Source organism: Musa acuminata, chromosome BXJ1-2 (genome assembly GCF_036884655.1).
Source record: "Musa acuminata AAA Group cultivar baxijiao chromosome BXJ1-2, Cavendish_Baxijiao_AAA, whole genome shotgun sequence".
Lineage (NCBI taxonomy): Eukaryota > Viridiplantae > Streptophyta > Magnoliopsida > Zingiberales > Musaceae > Musa > Musa acuminata.
This window is the reverse complement of record NC_088328.1, coordinates 24,580,594-24,604,169: the sequence shown is the minus strand read 5'-3', so window position 1 is coordinate 24,604,169 and position 23,576 is coordinate 24,580,594. Positions and strand designations below refer to the sequence as shown.

Genomic DNA, 23,576 nt, shown 5'->3' with positions numbered 1-23,576 from the left:
ACATTGATTATTCTTAACACGGTAGCGGTTGTGGCCGGCGTCTCTGACGCTATCAACAATGGCTGAAGGCGGTAGAGGCCATCTCCTCTTCTTTGCATGGGCAAGCGGTCGACGTAGGTCTCGCTGGTAACGGGGTATCGCTTGCTCTGGAACTGATCGACGATCAAACAAATGACGGAGATGAGCCAAAGGACGTAGGAATAGATTACGATGCGAGACAAAGGACGATAGAATGCGGCAATCAAAGACTGACAACCACAAGTAGTATACATGTTTTATGATTTTGTTGTCCCAGAAAAAACAATGACCTGAGCGTGAGAGATCACTACTCACACTTCGATACATCTTACACAAAGGACTACAGTCTTCACAATACATGGCTGTCTCTTTTACTGAGCATTCCAGCCGTTTGATCAATTTCTACACACTATGATTTCATCGTTTACTGACTTAGATAGGTAACGAGTTACCTGGAAATGCTACCAGAGATCTCTTTTTGATGATTGCTAGAAGAGTCGGTGACGCCTCACAGATAACCTTCTGGATAATTTGCCATCCACACTGTTATGTTAGACTAACACTGATATTGGCATTCATTCATGCGGCCCCATTGCTCACTCTTATGTGCTTGGATGTTGAAGGGCAACCGGTGATGGCATCTGTTCCCTTCTTTTTGGAAGTCTCGAGTTCAGGCATCTTCCACTTGTTACCCACTTGCCTAGAGTCCTCTGTTCTTTGTATACTACTGGAGCTATTTCCTGCTTCTGGGAGCTCGATGTCAGCAGTAGAATGAGGAGTTGGTTCTGATGGAGTGGAAGAAGCATGCTGCTTTTCCATGGTTGACTTACGTTGCTTCTCGATCATTACTTGCAGGCGTTTCGCTTGCTCCTCAATTCTCAGTTGCATGCTTCTCTGAATCTGTAAATGAATGGAGAAAAATATGTGCAAGAATGAGACAATTAGCTGCATTAGCACTAAAGCGAGGCATTATATCACAAAACACATCAGAAATGGCGGTTTCCGCAGGGGAGAAATAAATTATGAGACACTCTATCTTCAATTGTCTAAACAAAACCCAATTACTTCAGGAAGCAAAGGTAAATAATTTTAGAAACCAGGATACACTATCTTCGATTGTCTCAACAAATTCATGATTGAGTTATGGAACATGCATTCGAGAAAACACTGATCCAAATTACAAACAACTCTGGAGTTCTGTTATAGTTACCAAAACAAATTCATTTAATATACTTGAAAATTCAGAAGTCAATTTACAAGTAGAGCAAAACTTAAACTACCTAAAGCATGCTTATTATTCGACTGTGAAAACATACCTCAAGTTGTTCATGTAGGCGTTTCTGAACTTCTATCTGGAGTCTCAATGCCTCAGTGAAATCAATGCCTCTGTTAACCAAAAGGAATGCGAGATCAATTATTTAACTAAAGGATCTTACAGCCTATTTACAATGAAAACGTAGGATGCAGAATTATAGTTGCTAATGAAACACGAGATCAGTAAAAGGACCTATCATCTAAATAAGTGATTAGAAAGAAAGAAAAATTAACTCAATACTAAATACTAAAATAAACCCAGCACCCAATAGAGTATCAAGCAAAGAATCACTTTTTTAAGAATAATGGACATCACATGCTTAGCTCTATTGCTGGTTAAAAATCAAGATGTTGGAGATAAAATGGAGGATGCGTGCTGAATTAACAACAAAGAATTTTAGCAGACATACTCTCATAGCTTTCCTTTGACACAACCAGAAAATAGATTCTGGAAGCTGACAATTATCTACATCTTTAAAATGAACCATTCAACACCAGAAAAGCAATGTAAATCTTTGCAAGATGACAACATATAGTTATATTTAGCAAAGGTGTACTCACGTCTTCAGATTTAATGAAGGTAATTCCTCACTCTGAGTGATCCTCTTTTCTGACATTCCTGATACATCAAGAGATAACGTTTTTCAAATAAAAGAAACCATACAAAGTTACCTTAGCATATAACCATAGCTAATAGATTTCAGTTAAGGAATTAACACAGCATAATAAAACAGATACAAGTGCAATAGATTCCAGATTACAAACTAAGGAGAACATCTACCAGGAGTATTTGCATCAACAGAAAATAAAGAAATAACTTAGGAAGGATGCTTCAAGAACTGTAACAATATAAATCCATCAAAATTTTGGCTCGCCACTCATAACCAACGTTGACTGACCTTCTGACGAGTCCGGTATATAACGAGCTGTTCTGTATTTCTGGAACAAAAGAAAAAAAATATAAATAATGATATAAGAAAAATACCGTATAAGTGAATTAATATCCAGAAGGAGACCAAATTCTAGACCTGTAGATGACTTTTCACATGGCATATTGTCAATCCTTCCACTTTCATGATATTCAATACACCTTTAGGAGTAGCTTCTGAAGGTAGAAAAACAACGAAGAGTAAATACTAAAAAATCAGCAATCCAGCAGGAACAGAAAGAAAGAACATCCAGGATAGCCTACTTTCACCACCACCAAGCTGGTTGACGGCATCTATGAATAGTTCATGAAGCTCTGGAGTCCACCTCATGCGTGGCTTGGTTGCAGTACTAGTGGTAGCAGACATTGGACTAGTGATAGAACAAACCTCACCAGCATGACATGGAACAGATCGATGGGATTGCAGCTGGTGCATTGAGATATCAGGAGAGGATTGAGCAGCTGGGTAGACAACCTATAAAAAATCGGAAAACACATAATCCAGTTGTAATTTTCAACAATTAAATTACAGTCATACTGAGTATGGGAAAATTTAGCACCATAAAGAAGTTGATTATGCACCTAAATCATACAAATAGAAAGAGCCTTAGACTGTTAAACATCAGATAGCTCAAGAAGAAACATAACTATCTTGTATAGAAAAGAAAAGATAAAGAACAGGCAAGGATCATGCATGACTTAACCTACTACATTGGATGCAATAAACGCCAATTCTAATGGAGAATACAAGAGAGGGAAGTAACCAATATGTTTTTCTTATGTTACAAGTATCAGCAGATAATTCAAGTACCTTTGATTGAGATTCAGCAATAGTTGTGTCATTAAGAAGATCCTTCCAATCTACATTCATGATATCACTCCACCATTCATTTTCCTTACTGAGATCATTGGAAACCACAATCAAGCTGTCGTTGATTTTACTGTTCCCGGTGCCCTGAACTGTATCTGGACACCAGGTTACTGCAGTTGGATCTTTGGGTAAATTATTATTTGGCACTTGAAATATTCCGGTATTTGAGGAATAGGTTGAAGACAAAGAAACTCCAGCATTCAGTAATTGATTAGCAAATGGAGTACCATTGGTATGCCTCTCATGGGGGAGACTTGAAGAAAAATGGAGATCTGAAGAAAGTCCAGAAGGTGATGAAAACAAGGGTCCAACATTCCCACCATCGGAGACAAAAGGAGTATAATCGGAAGGCAACGGATTGCTTCTTATTTCCCTATCCATCAGAACTAGTTGGGAATCTGGTATTTTAGGAAACTTCTCTCCATAGGTGTTTGGTCTAACAGGTAGAGATGACGATATAACTCCAGAGCTTCTAGCATCACCGAGTTGCTCCATGTTAAGCTTCCCCATTGGCAGAGCTGATCGTGTTTCCATTTCTTTCCATGTATACATTGCCAATAGACCATTCACCTATAAGAGAACGATGTTAAGAAATACATTAAATAAACGTTGGAAGTGACTTCCACATATCAAGACATAATTTCTGGAAGGTACAACATGATGAAAACTCAAACAATGTGAAAACATCATATCAGCATAATTATGAACAGAAGAAATAACCACTTCTATCTGTGAAGTGATTATATATAGAGTACAAACAATATTTCACAACATCTTTACTATACAAGCCATTTAAATATCAATTTAACGAATTTCTTGAGAATCTAATGGCATCAATAATCTCATGAGAAATGTCATGTTGGACATTTTTGTTTATACACAAACACTACTGGTTTTGTATATGATGATCTTCGTGGACTGCGAGAAGGATCCCAAGGTCAAAGTATATTAAAGTTTTGGATAGTTTTGCATCCAACAACAAAGGAGAAAACTTTCTCCAAGTTGGTGGAGAATGCACATTTAATTTCACCTTACTATGTTAACCATTTGGATTGTATCAACAAAATTGGTACAGTTCAAGAGAACTTCAAACTGGGAGTGGGGGAAAAACAACTGCGATCTAGACCAATCAATAGTTTTAGAACTCAAAGGGCATCAACAAGTAGATGTACCAGATTTCCAGCTCAAGATTACAGACTTATTCTGTTGCAATACACAGTATTCCTGATGCAAGGTTTCCGATATGTGGAACTATCACCGAACAGAACAGTTGCAGCACAGGAAAGGGAGGGGAAGAAAAAAGCTAGCAACAGGCATAAGACCAAAGGCCCCCAACTCCATCGAGCAAAGGAGATGTTTCGTTTGACATGATGGAGCATGGAAGAGTTATACAAGCTGATTCTCTAGGCCAAAACAGAGAGAGATAAAAGCACCTCTGGTTGAAGCCTAGTGAGGCTTCCAATACAGAAAATTTTCAGAAACAAGAGAAAGATACTATACCGGTAGCACAATACAAAACCAGAAAAGTGATTCCGGCATCAAAACACAATCTGTATCCTTACCTAGGGATACAATCTAACTCGAAACAACAAGTAAGATTCCTTTTTTAAGTAGCCATTCCAATATTTTCCAATCCAATCAAAGAAAAAGAAACACCAAAACCACGATGATTCCTCACTCGACAAAACCCGGAGAGGGGAAAGAAACAGTCGTGAAGAACTTCAGAGACATGCGTGCGCCATCACAGAATCGACACTTAAAACACACCAAGATGGGAATTTTACATCCTATCGATGGACAACAGAGGAAAACATACGATAAACCGAGATCAAGGTGGAGCTCTTTTCGCACACCGAAGAGACAAAGAGGCCCTCCACGGCTCCACCTTCAATCGATTCCGATAAAGCAGAACAAGAAGGAACCAGAAAACAAAAACGGGGCTGACCCCCCGATATTCTTATCGTAAAGGCGAGCAACCCGAGAAAAGTTTGCCGGGCCACGGCCGAACCACTCCAAAAGGGAAAGTCTATAAACAAAACGGGAGACGATACCGAATCAAACTCCCGCTGGGGTTGGTTCGCTGGGGGAATTCTCAGATGCCGCTGTCGATCCCACGGGGAGGGCAAGCAAGGCAAATTGCAGCGGTCGGAGGACGCGAGTAAAAGATGGTTCGACTCGTCGTCGGAGGCCGCCAACTCCGTCTCCGCTGCCAAGGAGTACGATTTATAGAGGGATTGTTCCGACAACGAGAACAAAGAACATGTTGGTTATTTATTCATTCCAATCCCTCATAATACTTATTTTTCTAAATACACCCCTCGTAAGTGGAAATAAAACTTGATTACAGCCCCGCAGGAGTTTTTGATTTTACAAATCAGCCCTCCCAGTTCTCAGAGAAAAATTACATATACATCCCAAACAAAAACAATTTTATATATTTATCCCTAACATACATATATGATATTGGAAGAAAAGCTATTATATATGCGCAACACGTGGCAGCTTATGGACGGGACTTAGCTAACAATAAACTCTTGTCAATCGAGATCATAAAGTTGAGACAATATGTGTAGATTAGATCATCTAATGCCAAAGTCCAACCCAGAGATTGGACAATCATCTTTGGTCATGTAGATCACAAAGAAAGGGACATAAACAATATCCATAACATGGTTCACAGTGTGAAACACAACCCAGAGCTCGGTGGAATGGTGGTTTCTTGCAGGATCTTGGTGGTTTGCATGAGGAGCAAAAACCATTGATGAGCTTGCAGGCTTGGATGTTGCAGATTCTTGAGAGTTGTTTATGCTGTGAGACACCCAACCTTTTCTTCCTTGATGATGCACCAGCCTTCACTTCTTTTTATGCTATAGACTATGAAGTGGGTTGCAAATGGATTCCTTCTGCTGCTGTTTGCTATGTTTCTTCTTCTTCTTCTTCTTCTTCTTCTTCTTCTTCGATTGTGTGATAGAAAAATACAGGTATGGAATGAGGACCACATTTGCCGATTGATTCCATAAATCATATATGTAGAAGACAAGAAGACTGACACATCTTCCAAGGAGGGATTAGCAGCAGAGTATTTAACATGAATTAAGATAATAATGATGAGCTGCTCTTTGGTAGATGGATGACACCATCATCACTTGGGGATTCTTCTTATTGGACCTTTTCCACAACTGCTGGTTTTTGGTCTCTTTTCTCTTCTTTGTCTTCCATACTCATCATCCTAATTCTGACCTCCCACACACCATCATCAGTGCAATCCTTTTCACCCTCCATTGCAGACTCTGTTGCAGGATCTTGTGCATGTATTATTAGAGTGTTCTGATGCTTTTCTTCTTCTCTCTCTCTCTCTCTCTCTCTCTCTCTCTCTCTCTCTCAGTCAGAGATTCAAGTGTGTATTTATGGATGTGCTGAGTCAAGATCTCTTCGTGACCCAAAGGACACAACATACAGTATGGCAAAGACTAGATTGTTCTGAATGAGAAAGAAGTGCTCTGAGAGGTGCATCCACCACAAGCTCTTGATAAGGGGAAGGTTTTCTATGTGGCAATCAAATAATTGGGTGTGGAAAATATGAAAAATGTCTCATAATGTTATAAAAAATGATTATAATTTGGAATAAACTTCAGAAAATATAGAAAATCAAAGTCAAATTGAGATATCTGTCCCAGAAAGCCCCAATTAATTGGTCAAAGACAATTTTTAGGACTAAAAAGCCTCGATCGCATCCTTTCCTAATAAACCGACTTCAAATCACATGTCTATCCCTTCATCCACTCGTCTTCTTCCTGCTGCCGTGATGATACAGACGTCGTACCATAGAGATGCAGGTTCTGGGTGGGCGGAAAAGGTTAAGCGAAGGCGGGCGGGAGAGTGTTAGGAGGAGCTCAGTTAGCAAGTAGAAGTTGCTAGTTAGTGGTTGATGATGGCTCCAAATGATCCGCAATCAAACCTTACATGATTTCCCATAGAAATTGTGGTGTATATATACAACTGTCGAGCTAATTCTCTGCAACAATAATGGACAGGAGTTGGCTGATGGATACGAAGACCTACTTGCAAGCTTACCCTGACATCGTCTTAGCTTTCGTTTGCTTCGCCTTCTTCTTCTATTACTGTTACTATGACCGAATCTGTCGTAGTAGGTCGAGAATCCCAGTGAATTGGCCCGTGGTCGGGATGCTCCCGGCGCTGCTCGTCAACCTCCACCGCCTCCACGACTGGGGCACCGACGTGCTTCGGGAGGCCGGCTGCAGCTTCTGGTTCCGCGGTCCCTGGTTCTTGGGCATGAACCATCTGTTGACGTGCGACCCCGCCAACGTGCACCATGTCTTCGGCGCCAACTTCTCCAACTACCCCAAGGGGGAGGCGTTCCTGGAGATCTTCGACATCCTCGGCGACGGCATCTTCAACTCCGACGAGCAGTCGTGGAAGGAGCAGAGGACGAAGGCCCATAGCATCATGAGCGGTCGAAGGTTCCGGACCTTCGTCGCGGATTCGGCTCGAAACAAGGTGGAGAAGGGGCTGCTCCCTCTCATCCACCACATCGCACAGCGAGGGGTGGCGGTGGACCTGCAAGATGTCTTTTTGAGGCTGACCTTCGACACCACCTGTAACTTGGTTTTCGGCGTCGATCCGCGTTGCCTCTCGGTCGAGTTCCCCACGATCCCGTTTGCCAGGGCGATGGACGACGCCATGGCCGCTTTGCTTACCAGGCAGACGGTGCCGCCGGCTTGGTGGAAGCTGATGAGGTGGTTGAGGGTCGGCGAGGAGAAGAAGCTGGCGATGGCATGGAAAGAAGTGGACCATTTCATAGCCGAACACATAGCGGAGAAGAAGAGATCAGGTGAAGCGAATGACGATATGCTATCGGCTTATATCAACGATAATGACGACGATAACGATCGAGCTATGGATGGGAAGAGATCTACCGAGTTCGACAAGTTCCTCAGGGACACGGCCGTGAACTTTATGCTTGCGGGGAGGGACACAACCGGAGCAGCGCTCACATGGTTCTTTTGGCTGCTGTCGCAGAATCCCATGGTGGAAGCAAAGATTCTGAAGGAATTGGAGGAGGCGACGTCTCTACGAAAAGAAAGACCGAGCTCCGACGAGCTGATCGTGTTCGGCACCGACGAGCTCGGGAAGATGGTCTACTTGCACGCGGCATTGTGCGAGTCACTGAGGCTTTTTCCTCCGGTTCCTTTCGAGCACAAGAGCGTGCTGCAGAGTGAAGTCCTCCCGAGTGGCCACAGAGTCGGACAAGGGACGAAGATCTTGGTGTCGGCGTACGCCATGGGAAGGATGGAGGGAGTGTGGGGCGGTGATTGGGCGGAGGTCAGGCCAGAGAGGTGGATCTCGGAGAAGGGGAGGATGAGGTATGAGCCATCGTACAAGTTCCTAGCATTCAACTCAGGCCCCAGGGCTTGTCTGGGGAAAGATGTGGCCTTCGCCCAGATGAAGACGGTGGTGGCTGCAATGGTGTACAACTTCCATGTGGAGGTGCTTCGAGGCCCTGTGGCTGCACCAAAGCTTTCCATCATCCTCCAGGTGAAGAATGGCCTGATGGCGAGGATCGAGAGGAGGGATCGCAAGTGATGAAGGTGCAGTGCTGCGTGTGGGATATACGTAATAAAAGGGACTTACATCTTTGATTGTAGCCTATATATATGTATTGATAATGATCGAAACGAAATAAATTATATATGCATCTAGTAGCCATGCTTATATCGGTATGATAGTGCACGGTTCTACTACGCCTTTGCAAGACACTATATATGCTGTCAATTGTCGTGATTAAACGAGATGTTTTTTTTTAGTATTAGAAAAAAGATCAAATCGTTATAAAATATCGACAAAAGAGATGTCGTCTTTTTATAAATAATTCAAATAATAGTATGATTAGCAATGATTGACTTTAGTTATTAGGTGAATGCTATTTAAAAAAGGATTGCTATTTAAAAACTTCTTTTAGTGACTATCTCACTAGCCCAAAAAGACATTATACAACTTCAAAATATTTTTAGATGCAGTAAAAATCCATAACTATAAACCGTCATATTTTACCACATTTTTTAACATAAAAATAAAAAACGGATTAAATGTGTAAAGCAGGAAGTAGGCACTCAAGCTTCAGGTCAAACACACGAGGAATGGAAGACGCAATAATCCGAGGGAATTTGACATGTTATTGAAAGAGTAATCCAAAAGAAAATTTAAAGAAAAACTGGGATTCATCAGATCGAGTCAGACATCATTTCAGAAACAACATTTCCTAGTAAACTATCCTGCAACTCCAAGAGATACATACTCCCAGGGTTTAAGGAAAAATGGAGGCCACACCCACCCAAAGACCACAGATGAAGCTTCTACGCATTGCAAGCTAATTAAATGACACCCCACGAATTAGAAACCACACGTTGCCACTCCAACAGAGAACATAAGACTATTTGGAAATTGCTGGATAGAGAACACATCGAAAAATAGGAAATAATGTCTCCCACATAATGGGAATCTAACTTGTGCCTGCGCTTTGGAGGTGGAGCATGCATACATCTAAGAACCCCTTTCTTGAACTCGCTGGGGGTAGCCATTGCCCCTTGGTCGACTATTGTAGTCCCTGTCGTAGCTGTCCTGGCGGCTACCCCGACCAAAGTTCCGGCTGGTAAAACGCCCCCTTGAGGCGTCAGATGGGTATCCACCTCTTCCCCTGCCCCTTTCTGAAGAAATAGGAAAGACAGAAACCAAGTTGCCTCACCAGATACCAGACTTTTACTTGAATGGATTATAAATAACGAGAAAAGTAAACTCCAAGAACACAGGTCTTTGAGCTCCCAATATATTCAGTTGCTAAAGCATATCATCTGAGTTCTTAGTGAGAAAAGTTACAAGAAAATTGTTGGACATTTAATTATGCTGTTTTATGCATATTTAAAAGTTTCATTTTTTTAATGTGCACTATAAAGATAACCAATTTTGACCAATAACCATTAGCATATGCATAGTGACAAAGAAGAGATTAGCAGTCATGTACTTTTCAGCATTTTGTTGGGGATACCATATGGTCATCAACAGAAAAAGATAAGAGGAAGTGTATCCTACACATTTAAATGCATATATGCATTTTACAATCAAAGTTCAAAGTAGCAATAAAATCGATATGACAAATTGGTAGTTACTAGTCATACAAGCACTAGTATCGGACCTCAGACCATACATATTACTGCAGTTCAGTATACTGTTCACTTTTTTTTATCATTTTATTCAGCGACTGGGTTGTATATGTCTGTATGCCTCTTAGTGTCTTGGCACAATATCAGCCCGGAAAATTATTGATGGGTATTCAGAACTGTCTAAGATTCCATTACTATGTAGAAACAAACAGTAAGAAACATTTGGGACCTCTCAAAGCGAAAGCATTGGTGGGGAGGGACACAAGGGACTAGGCCAGAGACCATCAAGATCAATTATAAGAAAGGTCTGCAGAAAAAGAAAAGGCAAGAAAAAAAAAGACGTAGAGGGATGCAGAAAAAGGAAGTAGTCCATTGGAATGGATAAGAACTGTTGTCTTTTAACAGTTTTTACAGGATCTGGTTATTATGTAAAACTCAACATGGTCATGAAATCATAAAAGCCAAGGCTGGCTCATTAATCCATCGTTTTCAAAGATTCATGCATATTACATGCTTCAATTCCCTGAAAGTTTAAATATTCCATCCCACATTGCACTATCAATGTTAGTCACACAATACAACATATTACACCCCATTGACAAAATCAATATTGTCGTTTGGGGACAATGAACTAAGTCTGACTCCAACTTAAATTAAGTTCTAAACAAGAACTCTACAAAATGCTTCATGGTCCTAAGTTATCCTCCAGCAATAAAAAGGTTCCAGTCACAGAATTAAATAAACAAAAATCAGTGTTTATAAAAATTCATTAGTTAAAATGTCTCAGAAATCGATATTTGCATGAAGATTGAAAATTTTGATGAAAAATACTTATTGAAAAATTAAAAACATTCAGATGACTTACTTCCTCGTGACGCACCACTGTTAGGTCTTCTCCCCTCAACATGAATCAACCTCCCATTTAATTGTATTGGAGATGCCTGCGGATTAAATTTTGTTCCATTAAAAATACAAATCTGAGAGACACACTTCAAACATACAAAATCAGAGAGCACAAAACTGTCTTATGCATCACCTAACTGTTATAAATATAAAAGAATGTTGCTGATCTTGAAAGAGGTCAAAAAATATACGAGGACATCAATCCAGATATTTGCAGAAGTACAATCACCAGGTCAACATTAAGAAAAATTGAACTAATTGATATACAGATTTAAAGACTTGAAATTTAAGAGAATCTTTTGCAAATTTAGCACTCAATGCAAATGAACCAGCATCAACAATCAAGTAGGCACAAAGTTCAAAAAAGCATTTAAAACACACATTCTGGCACAGGCCAAAAACAAGGACAAACAATAACAACATCAACAGTATTTAGATAAAAACAAATACCATCAAAATCTTATGCAGGATCATCTTTTGTGAATCTGAGTCTAGTTCAGATTCAATCTGCCAGAAAAATGACAAACCTTAAGTGCATTCTGTACACCAATGGCATCCTCATATTCAATGAAGGCATAAAAAACATCAGACTCCTGCAAATTCACATGAACAAGACTAATGAACCAAAAATTCCAACCCATGTCAATAAAGTCAAGATAGTATGACGAGCTTCAATGGAATTTACCTTGCGGCTCCTGATAGAAACACCATCAGACCTAAGTCTACCAAAGTTCTTGAAGACTTGCTCAAGGTCTGAAGCAGAAATAGATGAAGGTAGATTTCCCACATAAACAGATCTTGCTTCACCTATGACCAAAGAAAATAGTGATCATTCTGACAAACTTAAAAAATGATCCAGATAAATCCTCTACCATAACAGAATAAAACCTAACAGAAACAGAAAAACAACAGAAGCTCTAGAACAGATAATGCCTATGTCAAAAAAAAGGTTTGATTATTTGGATCTTGAAATTCAAATTTCCACTAAGCTGCAGAAAACAATTTTCAAGCATTAAGAAAATATCTTAGAATTTTGCATCCACACTCCATGTACTTATTTGAGCAAATGCTACTGCAGAACTCTTGAAGTAATTACTAAGAGACACGATCATACTCTTTGAGCCATTGACCTTTCATTTTCAACATAGCAATATGCTTGGCTGTTCAAAGAAAATATTGCACAGAAAATACAGAAACAATGAGGGGAAAAACCTTCATCTTCAACTGGCGGAGCCTCCTCAACTACCTCTGAGCTGGACTTTTCAGGAACCATGGCAGGCTGTGGTTGTTGAGCGGTTGACTGTGAGGAATGAGCCCATTCTGAAGCCACATGAGTAGTCTTTGTTAAAGATGTCGGATGAGGAATGGATTGTCCAGATTGGCTTTTAGCACGAAGCTTGAGATACAAGCAATATTAGTTTGCTATAAGATTCCATACAAGAAGATAACGGAAATGAAGAATTCAACATACAATGGATGCATAAGTCTGCCTAGTTGGCTCTCCAACAGGTTCTTCTGGTGTAGCAGGAGGTGGTTCCCTCGTAGTATCCAATCCACTTGGATATGAAGCAGTGTCTTCAGCAGGAGATTCGTCTATTCTTTCATCTGGTTGTGGAAGCTGCTGTGGTGCTTCAGGAATGCTATATTTCTCAACTATGTCATTTTCCTCCACATGTACTGGAGGCACCAAGTCCTGAGCCTGAACTTGTTCTCCCAGCATGTAGTCAGAAACTGCCAAAGTCAATCAACAAGGTTGGACTTACAAGTAAAAAAATGCCTCCAAAGTGTCCAGACATCAAGGTCATCTTTTTCATGTCCAAGGTTTATTTTTCGTCTTCTACAAAATAAAAGGCATACATGCAATAGGTAGGCTGGGGAGAGGGTTCTCATTCCTTGGTTCACATTGTTAACAAATTAACAATAATAACCAGAGTAATCCTAGAAAATCCATAGAGAAATAAAAGAAAACAAGCAATAGCTCATACATTCAATCATGGTAGGGTCAGTCAGACAGGAATCTTCTCCTAAATAAACAGTCATTAAATGGCTTATGCAGTAGCATCTCATGCCCAGTCAAGAGTATATTATATGTAGCAACTTCATATTGTCTTTCCTAAATCTAAGGATAAAATAATACAACGAATAAAAGTACAATAATCCGACCTCAGCTATTTTTCTTAGCCACCAAGTAAAGAGACCATGATGATAACCATCATATCAAATAACTGATGAAAGAAAAACCAACTCATTGTTTAACAGATTGAACTTATGAAGCATCAAAACACATAAGTCGTTGAAGATTCAACAAAACATGTTAGGAAGTATTGTGAATAAACCACCAAAAACTTCATAAGGTTCCAGTGAAAAAAACTATAAGGTTGGTTCCAGGGTAAAACACCAAAAAAAACTATGGAGTGCAGTTGGTTCCAGGGTAGGCAACTAGTAATAAGATTGAGTTGAAAATCACATCTTCTACACTCCATAGTTCACAAGATTGAAATCAAAATCAAGATCGACAAACAATGATATGAGTGTAGTTCCACAGTTTTCATTGGACAGAATTCTGTTGTACATAATAACATGAGGGAATTTGTAAGCTCCATTTTCACATACTGTAGCACAGAACACTAGAGGCAATACTTGGTTCGCACAAAGAGGACCAATCATTTGAAAAATAGTAATGACTCTTTACCAAATTTTATTTGAATTTCGAGTGAAAAGATACATACATGACTACATAGTCTCTAAACAAGCATCATATCTTCAATAAATGTGAATATTAATATTACCAATTAAGTATGTACGATAGTCTATATACATGGACAATTACGTCAAAATCTACCTTTCAACTTTCGACATGATCCAAAAAAAAAGAAAAAACATGGCAGCAAGTTAGCCTTCTAAGTAGAAAAGGACAGATTGAACATTTACTAGCAGCAGATGCGTCACTAAGAAATAGATTGACTTCTGGAATTTTTCCAAGTAAGACTTACCTGTTTCTGGTACAGAACTCGACACATTTAAGTTGGTCTCAAAGTTGCTATGTCCCACGATAGCTGATGGGTGCTGATGAACGTGTTCCTCCTCAAGTAAGTGAAAAATATCATTGAGAACAAAAAACCCTTTCTCCTGAGGAGCAAGAAAAAAGGTTTGCACAAATTTCCTCCTAACACTATAGTCTTTCAGCTGAACGTAACCAGAAACCATCACCAAAACTCCTCCATTCCAAGATTCCAAAGAGTGAGCTGATTTTATCTCAATCCCTTTAAAATTCAGGCACATTACAAGACGATGGATTTGCTGCACAATTTTAGCAGGACACTATTCAGCAATGAAAAATTACAACTTTGAAGTCAAAAAATGTCACAAGTTAAAGTTGAAGAATATCAGCAACATATCATTTCTTGATTTATCTTTCAATAATGAAAAAAATGACTGAAAAATACAAGGGCAATTAATTTACTTTTCCCAAAGCAAACCAGAAGCAAAGCCCATAACCTTTCCATCAAGTTTGATTTTTCTTAGTTGAATAGATTAATTCATTTAGACATCTAAAACGGTCAACACCCTGAAATGACAAAACAAAAAAGATGACCTTCGAATTGTTTACAGAAATGTGCAATTAGTTACAGACAATGGTGTTTAATTTATTTGACACAAAGTTGTACATAGGTAGACTGACTAATTCCAGGTTTTGAAAAAATATGTTAGCAACAGAATCTTCATATGTCAAGAATAATAATGATAACAATAATAAACAAAGTTATTTTGGGACATTAATTTATCATATGAGTTGAAAAGCTAGGCATCGCCTTCCACCAGAAAAAAAAAAAAGCATTATAACCAACAGGTGGACTCATAAGCACCTAAAACAATGAAGATCCAGTGCAAAAAAAAAAAAAATCTTATAGACCAGGTTCAAGTGTAACGACAGCTTTTTGAGCAAGAGATGCCACAAACAGAAGTAACCATATCAACTATTGCATAAGCAGCATCAGGAGCAACAGTATAAGGCAAAGATATCTAGTGTTTTTAAAAGTACCAAGCGCCAAGGTCTCAAAACACCCGAGGCACTAAGCGCCTGCCTGACTGAAACAAGCCATTCCAGAATATTAAAATAAAAATATATATTTTTTAATAGTAACCAGTGCTAAACAGTTTCAGAGAGGGGATTAACCGATGCTAAACAGTGTTAAGCAGTTTCAATCAGGGATTAACCAGTGCTAAACAGCTTTAAAGTTTAAAGAGGGACTGAGAACAATTCTAAAGAGGGATTAATGGTAAACAGCTTTAAAGAGGCGATATTGGGGGTGTTTTAGTATTAGGGTTTAGTTGAAATTTGCCTATTGAATTGAACCAGGAAGGAGCTCAAGTTACAATTCACTCGGGCACTCGGCCAAGGTGCCCAACGCCTGGGCTCAAGCGAGTGCCTAGGCAGTGCTTCAATGAAGCACATTGCCCGGAAGTTGTGCGAGGCACTCGGGCCTTGCCTAACCTCACCTGAGCACCTAGGCAAGCGCCTATTAAAAACACTAAAGATATCACACCTTTATTTACATAAATTTACTACATAAGGTACCTAAAAGGAAGTAAGGACTTATACCTTCAATTTACTTCTATATTTGTATACAACTGATGTGAAAAATCTAAAAATGAAGATACTACATAAGATACATCTTATAAACTTGGTCCTTCCATGAAGCTGATTCTTGGGCAAAATTATCACAAAGCCATTGATATTTGATAATTATACAAGCCACATTTGACTAAGCAAATATAGGACAATCTTAAGAAAGCAATCACAACACATGCTAACAAGATCAAAATTAATGGTTGTAGCTTTTAATTATACAGGATGCAGTTATCCAGAAATATATCTTCTAATGGATAAACATATATCTTCTAATGGCCAAACAGGACACATTGCCCTTTCAGTTCATAACTGACTCGAATCCCTAAGAATCTTTTTGACCCATGACTTTAAAACCACGTGGTACAGGGCAGTGATAGGCATTGTACAATGTTGTGCCAGTATGTGCAAGGCAGTGTTATATATTAGGGATGGAGAGAGTTCCTGACTTGGATGTGATAAAGGCAGGATACAGTAATACACATCTTGAAAATTTCCAAAAAATAAAATCATTGCTCCTTTCCAGAGTTGGAATCTCAAAGATATCCCAAGAATTCTGAACTCCTAACCACATTCTCTGGCACAAATGATGTCAGGGCCACCTTTCCTTCACCATTCTTTGCCCCTTCACTCATGTTATGTCACCTGCTTTCTCCAGGGAAAATAGGACAGCAAGAAGCGAGATAATGGAAAGAGACAAAATAATCTCAAGTCCAGTGTTGGCTATTGAAAATTCCTTGATCTAACTTTTTAAAGATCACTAGCAGCAGATATAATTTAGAGGGAAATAAGTTTTGCCACCAACTTAACGTTTAACAAGGCTGGCAGAGTATATTCCAATACTCTAGCAATTTTTAGATAGCCCTATGGTAATAAGAATAATGATTCAGCCACTGACTGCTCTAAGCCTTTTTAGTATTCTTCTTTCGATTCTTTTTTTTTTTGTAAGAACAAGCAGTAACTTAGTTTAAAGCATCCGATAGAATTTCTGGGGTGGCTTGACATGCTTAACTTGTAATTTAAAACGAGCAAGGGAAGGAAACTAGAGTTGTCTCAGTGCCTGCCTCTCACAGCTCCTGTTTGTCACCTCTTGACCACATTGGGCCAACGAGAAACACAGGTTGAGAAACTTCAGAGAGAGATTCTGGTGATGTCTAACCACCGGACAAACCATCTAACTATTTTTCTTCTTTTATGATGTCATACTAATATCTTTAAGATTCTAGTAAGCAATAATCTGAAGAAAAGAGAATCCCATAATGAATAAATCAAAAGGAGAAAACATCTGATATGATGAACAATACCACCATCCCCGTGGCTGTTTCAGTGGCGGTCCCATCAAATCGCGCCATGGAGCTCACATCCGTGTAGAACTGATGAACTAGTTCTGGCTGCTGCTGAAGAATCCGATAGTACTGCTCCAAGAAATAAGCACCCACCTGCATCCATTAAGAAAACAAAAAACAAAAACGATCTCAAACGGCGGTGTTTTCTTTAAGAAACAGCATTCGATTCGATTACCTGGACGGCGCCGACATGACCCGGGTACAAAGAAGCCATCGCCGCGCATGCAAGGGATCGATCTGCAAGCCCTGGATCTCCGGGGAACCTCTTGGAGTGAGGCCACCGCGAGAGGCTGGGACACGATCTGAAGAATAAGAAGAAGAAGAAGAAGAAGGGAAAGGGTCTTTCGCTCTTCCACCGGCTCGCGAAGGCTTTCGCAAATGGGGGATTTCTTTCGCCGCTTTCCTTCTGTTACCGCTTCGCTTCGCCACAAGTGGGGGAGAGAGAGAGAGAGAGAGAGAGAGAGACAGAGTGTGCGAGATCGAGATCTCGAGGCAGCGCGGGTTTAAAAAAAGGGGATTCGTGACACGTTTCGTCGGAGATCTGACGCGGGCGGTAAGCACTGCTTCGTGATAAGGCGATCCCAGCCGTTGGATCAGCGGGCCCCGCTCGTGGATGCTGCGAACAGTAGCACTGCGTCCCCCTCTCCCCCTCCCAAAAACTACCCCCGTCTCACAGCTGCACGCACCAGCTTCACATATCGCGTGCACCGCATGTGATCGTACTATTAGGTAAAGTGACCGCCGATATGAGAGATATTAAGAAATAATAATACAAAAAATATCTGATGCAACCATGTAAGATATATATATTTCTCTTGTTGACTTCTTACAAGTATATATTTCTTCAATTGATTTCCCATGAGCATCCAAAGTTACAGTTGGAATTAACTCTGATCTAAACATTATTGACACCTTTATATTTGTAACAATGACCAATAATTTGATCATATAGATGACTATTTTATTTAAAATATGAATTTAGGAAAATGGGTCCTAAAATGAGCTTATGAAATCTGATATCAGAGATATATATATGGATAGTTTCTAAGGTTTACATGGGATATATGTAGGTATGATATCTTTATGCTTTTTTGTGGGGCATCCTATATGTCCTTAATTTTGCTACAGGAAGGGAAAGTCTTTTCTTTTCCATTATAAGTATAATACAAACGATCAGAATTGTGCAATATAAAGTTGAGCTTCTGCACAGCACATGAACATAATAAGGCAATCAAACTTCACAGTAGCAATATTTATTTTGGGGTAAAAAGAAAGAATATAAAGATGATTTGAATGAGTATGATCTGTGGCTATGAATGGGCACCTGAATAAGAATAGGGAATCTAATGCATTGATCTGAGCATTTCATATTCCTTAAAGAGGAGTATGCCTGCAGCTTGTAGGGGGTGCCACCAGCTTCTAATGGTAGACTTCCTGCTGCTACTGTCCTTATCTAAGCATGGAAAAATCTGTTACTCATGTTGGATAAGTCAGATGAACCAAGCTTTATCTAAGGTCTAAGATGTCATGCATCACACTCATTTTTGTGTAGTACAGATCTAGGAGGCATAAACCTGTGACTTGAATTTTGGCAGCCTTGATGCAAGATAATATATTGATGGTAATGTTAGAAGTTCATTTCTCACTAGTCAGATCATATAGGGTTGGTGAACAAACAGTTTTGTAGTTAGCACATAAATTCCCATTCATTTGGGAAGAAACAAGAACTGGAATCTGCTACTTGCTCAACATTTGATGGGAATGTCAGCCTCAAGAAGATGACTGATGTTATGGTTTGTGTATACTGGAGCACACACACATTTAGGTTGCCAACCTCAATGGGTAATGTTGTTTGACAGATTACTGGGTTATTGAACTAAAAAAATCCTTCACTTTCTGTGGAAGTCAGTCAGATGAGTCCATTATCACTGTCTCTTGTCATCAAGTTGACTGGACTGCTCTGATGCATTTGAAAGTGATGCATTGGTGTTTTCAGCTGATCAGATTCACTTGGATATGCTATTTTCATGGGGCAAACGAAGATCATAACCTAAGCTACTGAGGAGAAGGAAAAGTGGACTACTCATTGTTGGTCAGAAGATGAAGTTTTCTAATGCAGTCAGTATGATTGGTGGAATGCACAAAGTTAGCTTATAATAACTGCATCCTTATATTAATTTTATAGGCTATTCTTAGGTAGGCAAGCGAGAGGTTGACTACCTGTTTAGCTTAACTTTTTCATCACAGTCTGCCCTATCAATCTCAAGAACTGTTTCAGTCATTGCATTCCAAACAAATGTTGCCTGTAGATTAGATTAGAAGGGAGGGATCTATAAGCATGTGAAAGCAGATAAACAAGACCTCTGATTAGGCTCTCAACTAATGATTCTTTCACCTTGTTCACTGGAGCTGGCAGAACAAGAGATCAAACATTGTGGGGTTTACATTGCATTCTTCCCACCTCTGCATCTCAAGGAAAGATTGTAGAAGATGACATGTTTGGCATACGTTTGAAGTGCTTTCCATCTCCAAAGAGCATAAACATTTCCGTCTCTTTTGTGTTTTCTTTTCTGGAATCCAAGTAATTTCTTACATGAATTGTGGGAGATTTGATACGCTTAATTCAACTCATAAGAGGATTCTATTCAATTCAGCTTGGGTGTAGTTGTGGACTGATGAAGAGAAGCAGATTATTGTTTGTAATATGGAAGATAAGTGGGTCACTGAGTTCATCATTGTATGGAACCTTCAAAGAGAATTCTGAAGGGACTGGAGGAACAAAACTCTTTGCATCATTAGTCTTGCTTGTATTAGATTGATTTTAGGAACTTTATTGTATAACTTCATGGCATGTCCTTAGCATAAAAAATTGAATTTCATAATAATTACACACAAAATATCATTAAAATTAGAGATCTTCCCTAAATTTTTATTCACCATTGCTACTTGGATTACAAAAATGAAGACAAATGCTATGGGAGGATGAATGAAATAAATATGAACTGCAAACACAGACATCAAGGAATATCAAAGGATTCCTACCATATAAATGGAGATGACCAATTAAAACAGAATCAGACTAGAGTATGATCTTAAGGAGCTAATAACAAGTAGAGAAAAGAGTATCATAAAACTAATCTGGCAGCACTGAATCAAATTTCAAAGAGAGAAAGACCAACCTGCATTTGCATGCTAGTTGCATGATGCAGAATATAGCAAAATGAGACTGGAAACTCATATAAATCTTCACTAACAGGAAGCAATTGGATGCATTTAAGGACCTTGTGCTATTAACTTCATAATTAAAATACCACCATAATATATATATATATATATATATATATATATATATATATATATATATATATATATATTATACTAAGCTATACAACATTTAAAGTTTTATATGCAAAAACTTTGGAATTTGTTTAGTTCTATCCTTAAGCAACTGTTATTGCTTATTGTTGGATCACTTTGTGTGTTTATCATGTCAATATGCTATATACAATGTGATCTCTTACCTCTGTCTCAGTAAATCTTTGAATGACTGATGAATCATCAACCTGTCTATTCCCTTCCTCCATCCCTATTTCTTTCATCTTCCTTGGCTTCTGTTCAATTATCTCAGAAGATCACACATTTCTCTTTCCCGAATCATTCATTTTTATCTGCAAGAAATTCTTGGTCATCTCCTATCTCTGATCCTTTTTCCTCTTCTACCTCTTACACTTCACAAATCAGCATCATAGGAAGCATCTGATCCAGATATTTTCTGGAGAACATGGCTGATAGAATGGTCATTAATCAACCTAAGGTCCAAATATTAGGCAGGTAAATTCTGTGAGTGATTTCTAGGAAACAAACCAGTAAGATCATTTGCAGTCCAAGGACAAAAGCATGAGGTTGAAGCCTGTTATCTCAGGCGGGCATCCATCCAAGAGAAACACTACGCACATAGCGAGCACAGCAGGTTGGATTACAGGCAGTACCTCACCAAAAACACCACAGAAAAAGACCATCACTTGGGACCTTCTTGCTACAACTAGAAACCCTAGCCCTTTGGTATGTTCTCTCTTAGTGACATCAACAGCGAAAACTTTCCCATCACTTTAATCACCCTTCAGTCTGCTCTGAATGATCCACATTATATACCAGTGAAGAACAAACCCTAGAAATCTTGAGAGATAAAGGCATAAACAAAGAGAAGGTAACAAAAGGGAAGTGTTCAAACATCATCATCATCATCATCATCATCCAGTTATATGCTTAGATGTCACTAAAGTCGAAAGGATTAAAGACACAAGTTATCCCTTCGGACACGGAGGGGAAGGTGGTGGTAGTCAAAGAAGCATTTAAAGCTCATTCAAAAGTACAAATAGGATCACTTTGAATGGGCCCTGCATTGACTGATAACATGTTTTGACTGGAAAAGCTTAACAACCCTAAACTCCTCCCAACTGGTGATACAGAAGAACAAGAAGAAGATGAACAGACTGGGAGAGCGTTACGAAGAAGATGAATCGAATTTGTAGTGCTTATCGACGGCAACGGAGACGTCCCAGGTGCAACTGAGTCCCTTGGGGAAGATGACGAGGTCTCTGGCGCCGAACTCCACGCACTCGGAAGAACCCTTCACGGAGGCCTTTACCCTGCCCTTGAGAAGATAGCATGTCTCCTGTGCATCAAATTTGAGAGGGAACTTTCCCGGCGGACAACCCCACCTGTATATCGAACAACGACAGGCAGAAAAAGAGAAAGATAACCTCCACAGTAACACACAGCGCGTATGGTGCTAATCTTCTGAGGAACACATGGCGAAGAAGAGAAGGGAACACGGTTCATTACTTGGGCCATGACTTGATGCCAAGCTCTAATAGTCGCGCCTCGGGAGGGTTCCTCTCGACGGTGATGGCAAGTGATCCGGTGGCGTCGATCTCCATTGCGCCTTGCTTTGAGGAGCTCGTAGCCATGGATGTCAGAGATAGCGGAGAAGGAAGAGGAAGAAGAAGGCGACGGAGGCGGAGAGAAGGTGGTGGTTATCTTTTTGAGTCTGCTCGCGTCTAATTAATATGTCAGAGACGGGTAGCTTGACATGGAGGAAAAGTACAGAGGGAAATGTGATGTCTCGGTGAAGAGCTCATGTGGATATTGCTGTTGTATAACGGAGGACTCCTCACGGTCAAAAGGTTGACCGTGGACGCTAAGTGACATGGCTACACCGGCTCGCTATGATTGGATGACGCTGGTTTGACCGTTTGACTGTGAGGGGCCGCAACTTTCTCCAAGATGCCGACACGCGGGAGGTGGGGATGGACATGATCATTGTACATCGCTGGATGGCGATGCAATCAATGCCGTAACACGGGGAATGCCGAAAGTTTTTGAATCCTTCTCGGGAGTCATGACAATGGAGCTGCCTTTTGATTGATGTGAGTCAGTGCTGATACTTCTTCTTCTTCTTCTTCTTTGGTCACATGACGACTTGTGCAGATTTCAAGTGACTCAGTGAGCCCTATACAATGTGATTTTATATTTTGTTCAATTTCTAAGATTTTTGCATAACAAATAAATGTGCACAAATATGACTGACTCCATTAATAAAGGTAAGGTAAGCAAACAATAAGAGCAAGTACAAATGCTAGACACAAGTACGATCTGATCTTGATTCCACATGAGTCATAAAGCAAGTCTACAAAAAAATGACAAGCCAAAAATTCTAGGTATGAAGGGTCTTTCCCATAAGCAAAGAGTAGAGAGATGCATCAGAAACCAAGGCATCTTTAAGCGCAGGGCAATGGAATAGCGAGCGACTCCTGCTTGAGATTAAACATTCTAACCCCACAAGAATCGGAGAGCAATATACCGATCACGATTGTTTCGTTCGATGGCGCACTACGCAAGATCGCTCAGACACCATCGATGTACCTCCTCCCTTCGCGAATCAACCGATCCAGAACTATTTGCCAAGCTAAAGACCAATCTAATCTTTGCCAAAGAAGAGAAACAAGAATGAACACTAGCAGCAGCACATCCACCAAACCCTGGTTTGTGAGGCAAAGATGCCGAAACCACATGCCGGCGTTCCGACCACGCCATCAGGTGTCGGAATCGTCGAAGTCGTCCTCGAAGGAGTTAAAGAAGACGATGCCGAGCGGGGGCGGCACGAGCGACGACGGTTGTCCGGATCGGCGTCTGCGATGGCTCGAGGCTTTCGAAGTATTCGATGAAGTCGACGTCGTCGCCCTCTACCGCCGACAACTCCCATGACTCCATCGCTCTCTCTCTCTCTCAATCTCTCCCCGCGAACAGAAAGCAACCCCTATTGTCGTACGCAAGAAGCGTCTAACTATATATATATGTTCGGTTATCTGAATTTTATGTAATTTCA

General features: G+C 40.0%; 4 protein-coding genes across 5 annotated transcripts; 1 reads left to right on the top strand and 3 right to left on the bottom strand.

Annotated features, from left to right (window-relative positions):
- Positions 1-249: 249 nt before the first annotated feature.
- LOC135582697 (protein PHOSPHATE STARVATION RESPONSE 2-like) lies at positions 250-5,338 on the bottom strand. Of its 2 annotated transcripts, none has more exons than XM_065094306.1 (8): positions 5,183-5,338; positions 3,072-3,701; positions 2,525-2,735; positions 2,361-2,437; positions 2,232-2,271; positions 1,894-1,951; positions 1,335-1,404; positions 250-918 (listed from the first exon to the last, which is right to left on the bottom strand). In XM_065094306.1, exons 2-8 carry the CDS (start codon positions 3,681-3,683, stop codon positions 598-600), a joined length of 1,389 nt encoding a protein of 462 aa, XP_064950378.1. In that variant the 5' UTR covers positions 3,684-3,701; positions 5,183-5,338; the 3' UTR covers positions 250-597. The 2 variants fall into 2 exon arrangements, with proteins under 2 accessions (XP_064950378.1, XP_064950379.1); XM_065094307.1 differs by lacking the exon at positions 5,183-5,338 and adding an exon at positions 4,948-5,098.
- Positions 5,339-6,900: 1,562 nt separating this feature from the next.
- Positions 6,901-8,872, top strand: LOC135603352 (noroxomaritidine synthase-like). Its single transcript, XM_065094305.1, has one exon. It carries the CDS (start codon positions 7,158-7,160, stop codon positions 8,733-8,735), a length of 1,578 nt encoding a protein of 525 aa, XP_064950377.1. The 5' UTR covers positions 6,901-7,157; the 3' UTR covers positions 8,736-8,872.
- Positions 8,873-9,343: 471 nt separating this feature from the next.
- LOC135603336 (nuclear transport factor 2-like) lies at positions 9,344-17,665 on the bottom strand. The gene is made up of 9 exons (XM_065094304.1): positions 17,364-17,665; positions 17,147-17,281; positions 14,206-14,512; positions 12,684-12,943; positions 12,425-12,608; positions 11,898-12,019; positions 11,740-11,805; positions 11,175-11,250; positions 9,344-9,856 (listed from the first exon to the last, which is right to left on the bottom strand). The coding sequence occupies exons 1-9, from the start codon at positions 17,400-17,402 to the stop codon at positions 9,693-9,695; spliced, it is 1,353 nt and encodes a 450-aa protein (XP_064950376.1). The 5' UTR covers positions 17,403-17,665; the 3' UTR covers positions 9,344-9,692.
- Positions 17,666-21,435: 3,770 nt separating this feature from the next.
- Positions 21,436-22,303, bottom strand: LOC135612794 (uncharacterized). The gene is made up of 2 exons (XM_065109476.1): positions 22,034-22,303; positions 21,436-21,909 (listed from the first exon to the last, which is right to left on the bottom strand). Exons 1-2 carry the CDS (start codon positions 22,156-22,158, stop codon positions 21,693-21,695), a joined length of 342 nt encoding a protein of 113 aa, XP_064965548.1. The 5' UTR covers positions 22,159-22,303; the 3' UTR covers positions 21,436-21,692.
- Between the last annotated feature and the right edge of the window lie 1,273 nt (positions 22,304-23,576).

Excerpts from the sequence above, each read along its gene's own strand:
- LOC135582697 (XM_065094306.1), bottom strand. The coding sequence starts at position 3,683 with ATGTATACATGGAAAGAAATGGAAACACGATCAGCTCTGCCAATGGGG. Across the intron at positions 1,952-2,231 it reads TATACCGGACTCGTCAGAAG|GAATGTCAGAAAAGAGGATC; the intron begins GTCAGTCAACGT and ends TTGATGTATCAG. Across the intron at positions 1,405-1,893 it reads CCTTCATTAAATCTGAAGAC|AGGCATTGATTTCACTGAGG; the intron begins GTGAGTACACCT and ends TTTGGTTAACAG.
- LOC135603352 (XM_065094305.1), top strand. The coding sequence starts at position 7,158 with ATGGACAGGAGTTGGCTGATGGATACGAAGACCTACTTGCAAGCTTAC.
- LOC135603336 (XM_065094304.1), bottom strand. The coding sequence starts at position 17,402 with ATGGCTTCTTTGTACCCGGGTCATGTCGGCGCCGTCCAG. Across the intron at positions 17,282-17,363 it reads GTCATGTCGGCGCCGTCCAG|GTGGGTGCTTATTTCTTGGA; the intron begins GTAATCGAATCG and ends TAATGGATGCAG. Across the intron at positions 14,513-17,146 it reads AAACAGCCACGGGGATGGTG|CAAATCCATCGTCTTGTAAT; the intron begins GTATTGTTCATC and ends AAAATTGTGCAG.
- LOC135612794 (XM_065109476.1), bottom strand. The coding sequence starts at position 22,158 with ATGGCTACGAGCTCCTCAAAGCAAGGCGCAATGGAGATCGACGCCACC. Across the intron at positions 21,910-22,033 it reads GGCATCAAGTCATGGCCCAA|GTGGGGTTGTCCGCCGGGAA; the intron begins GTAATGAACCGT and ends TTCGATATACAG.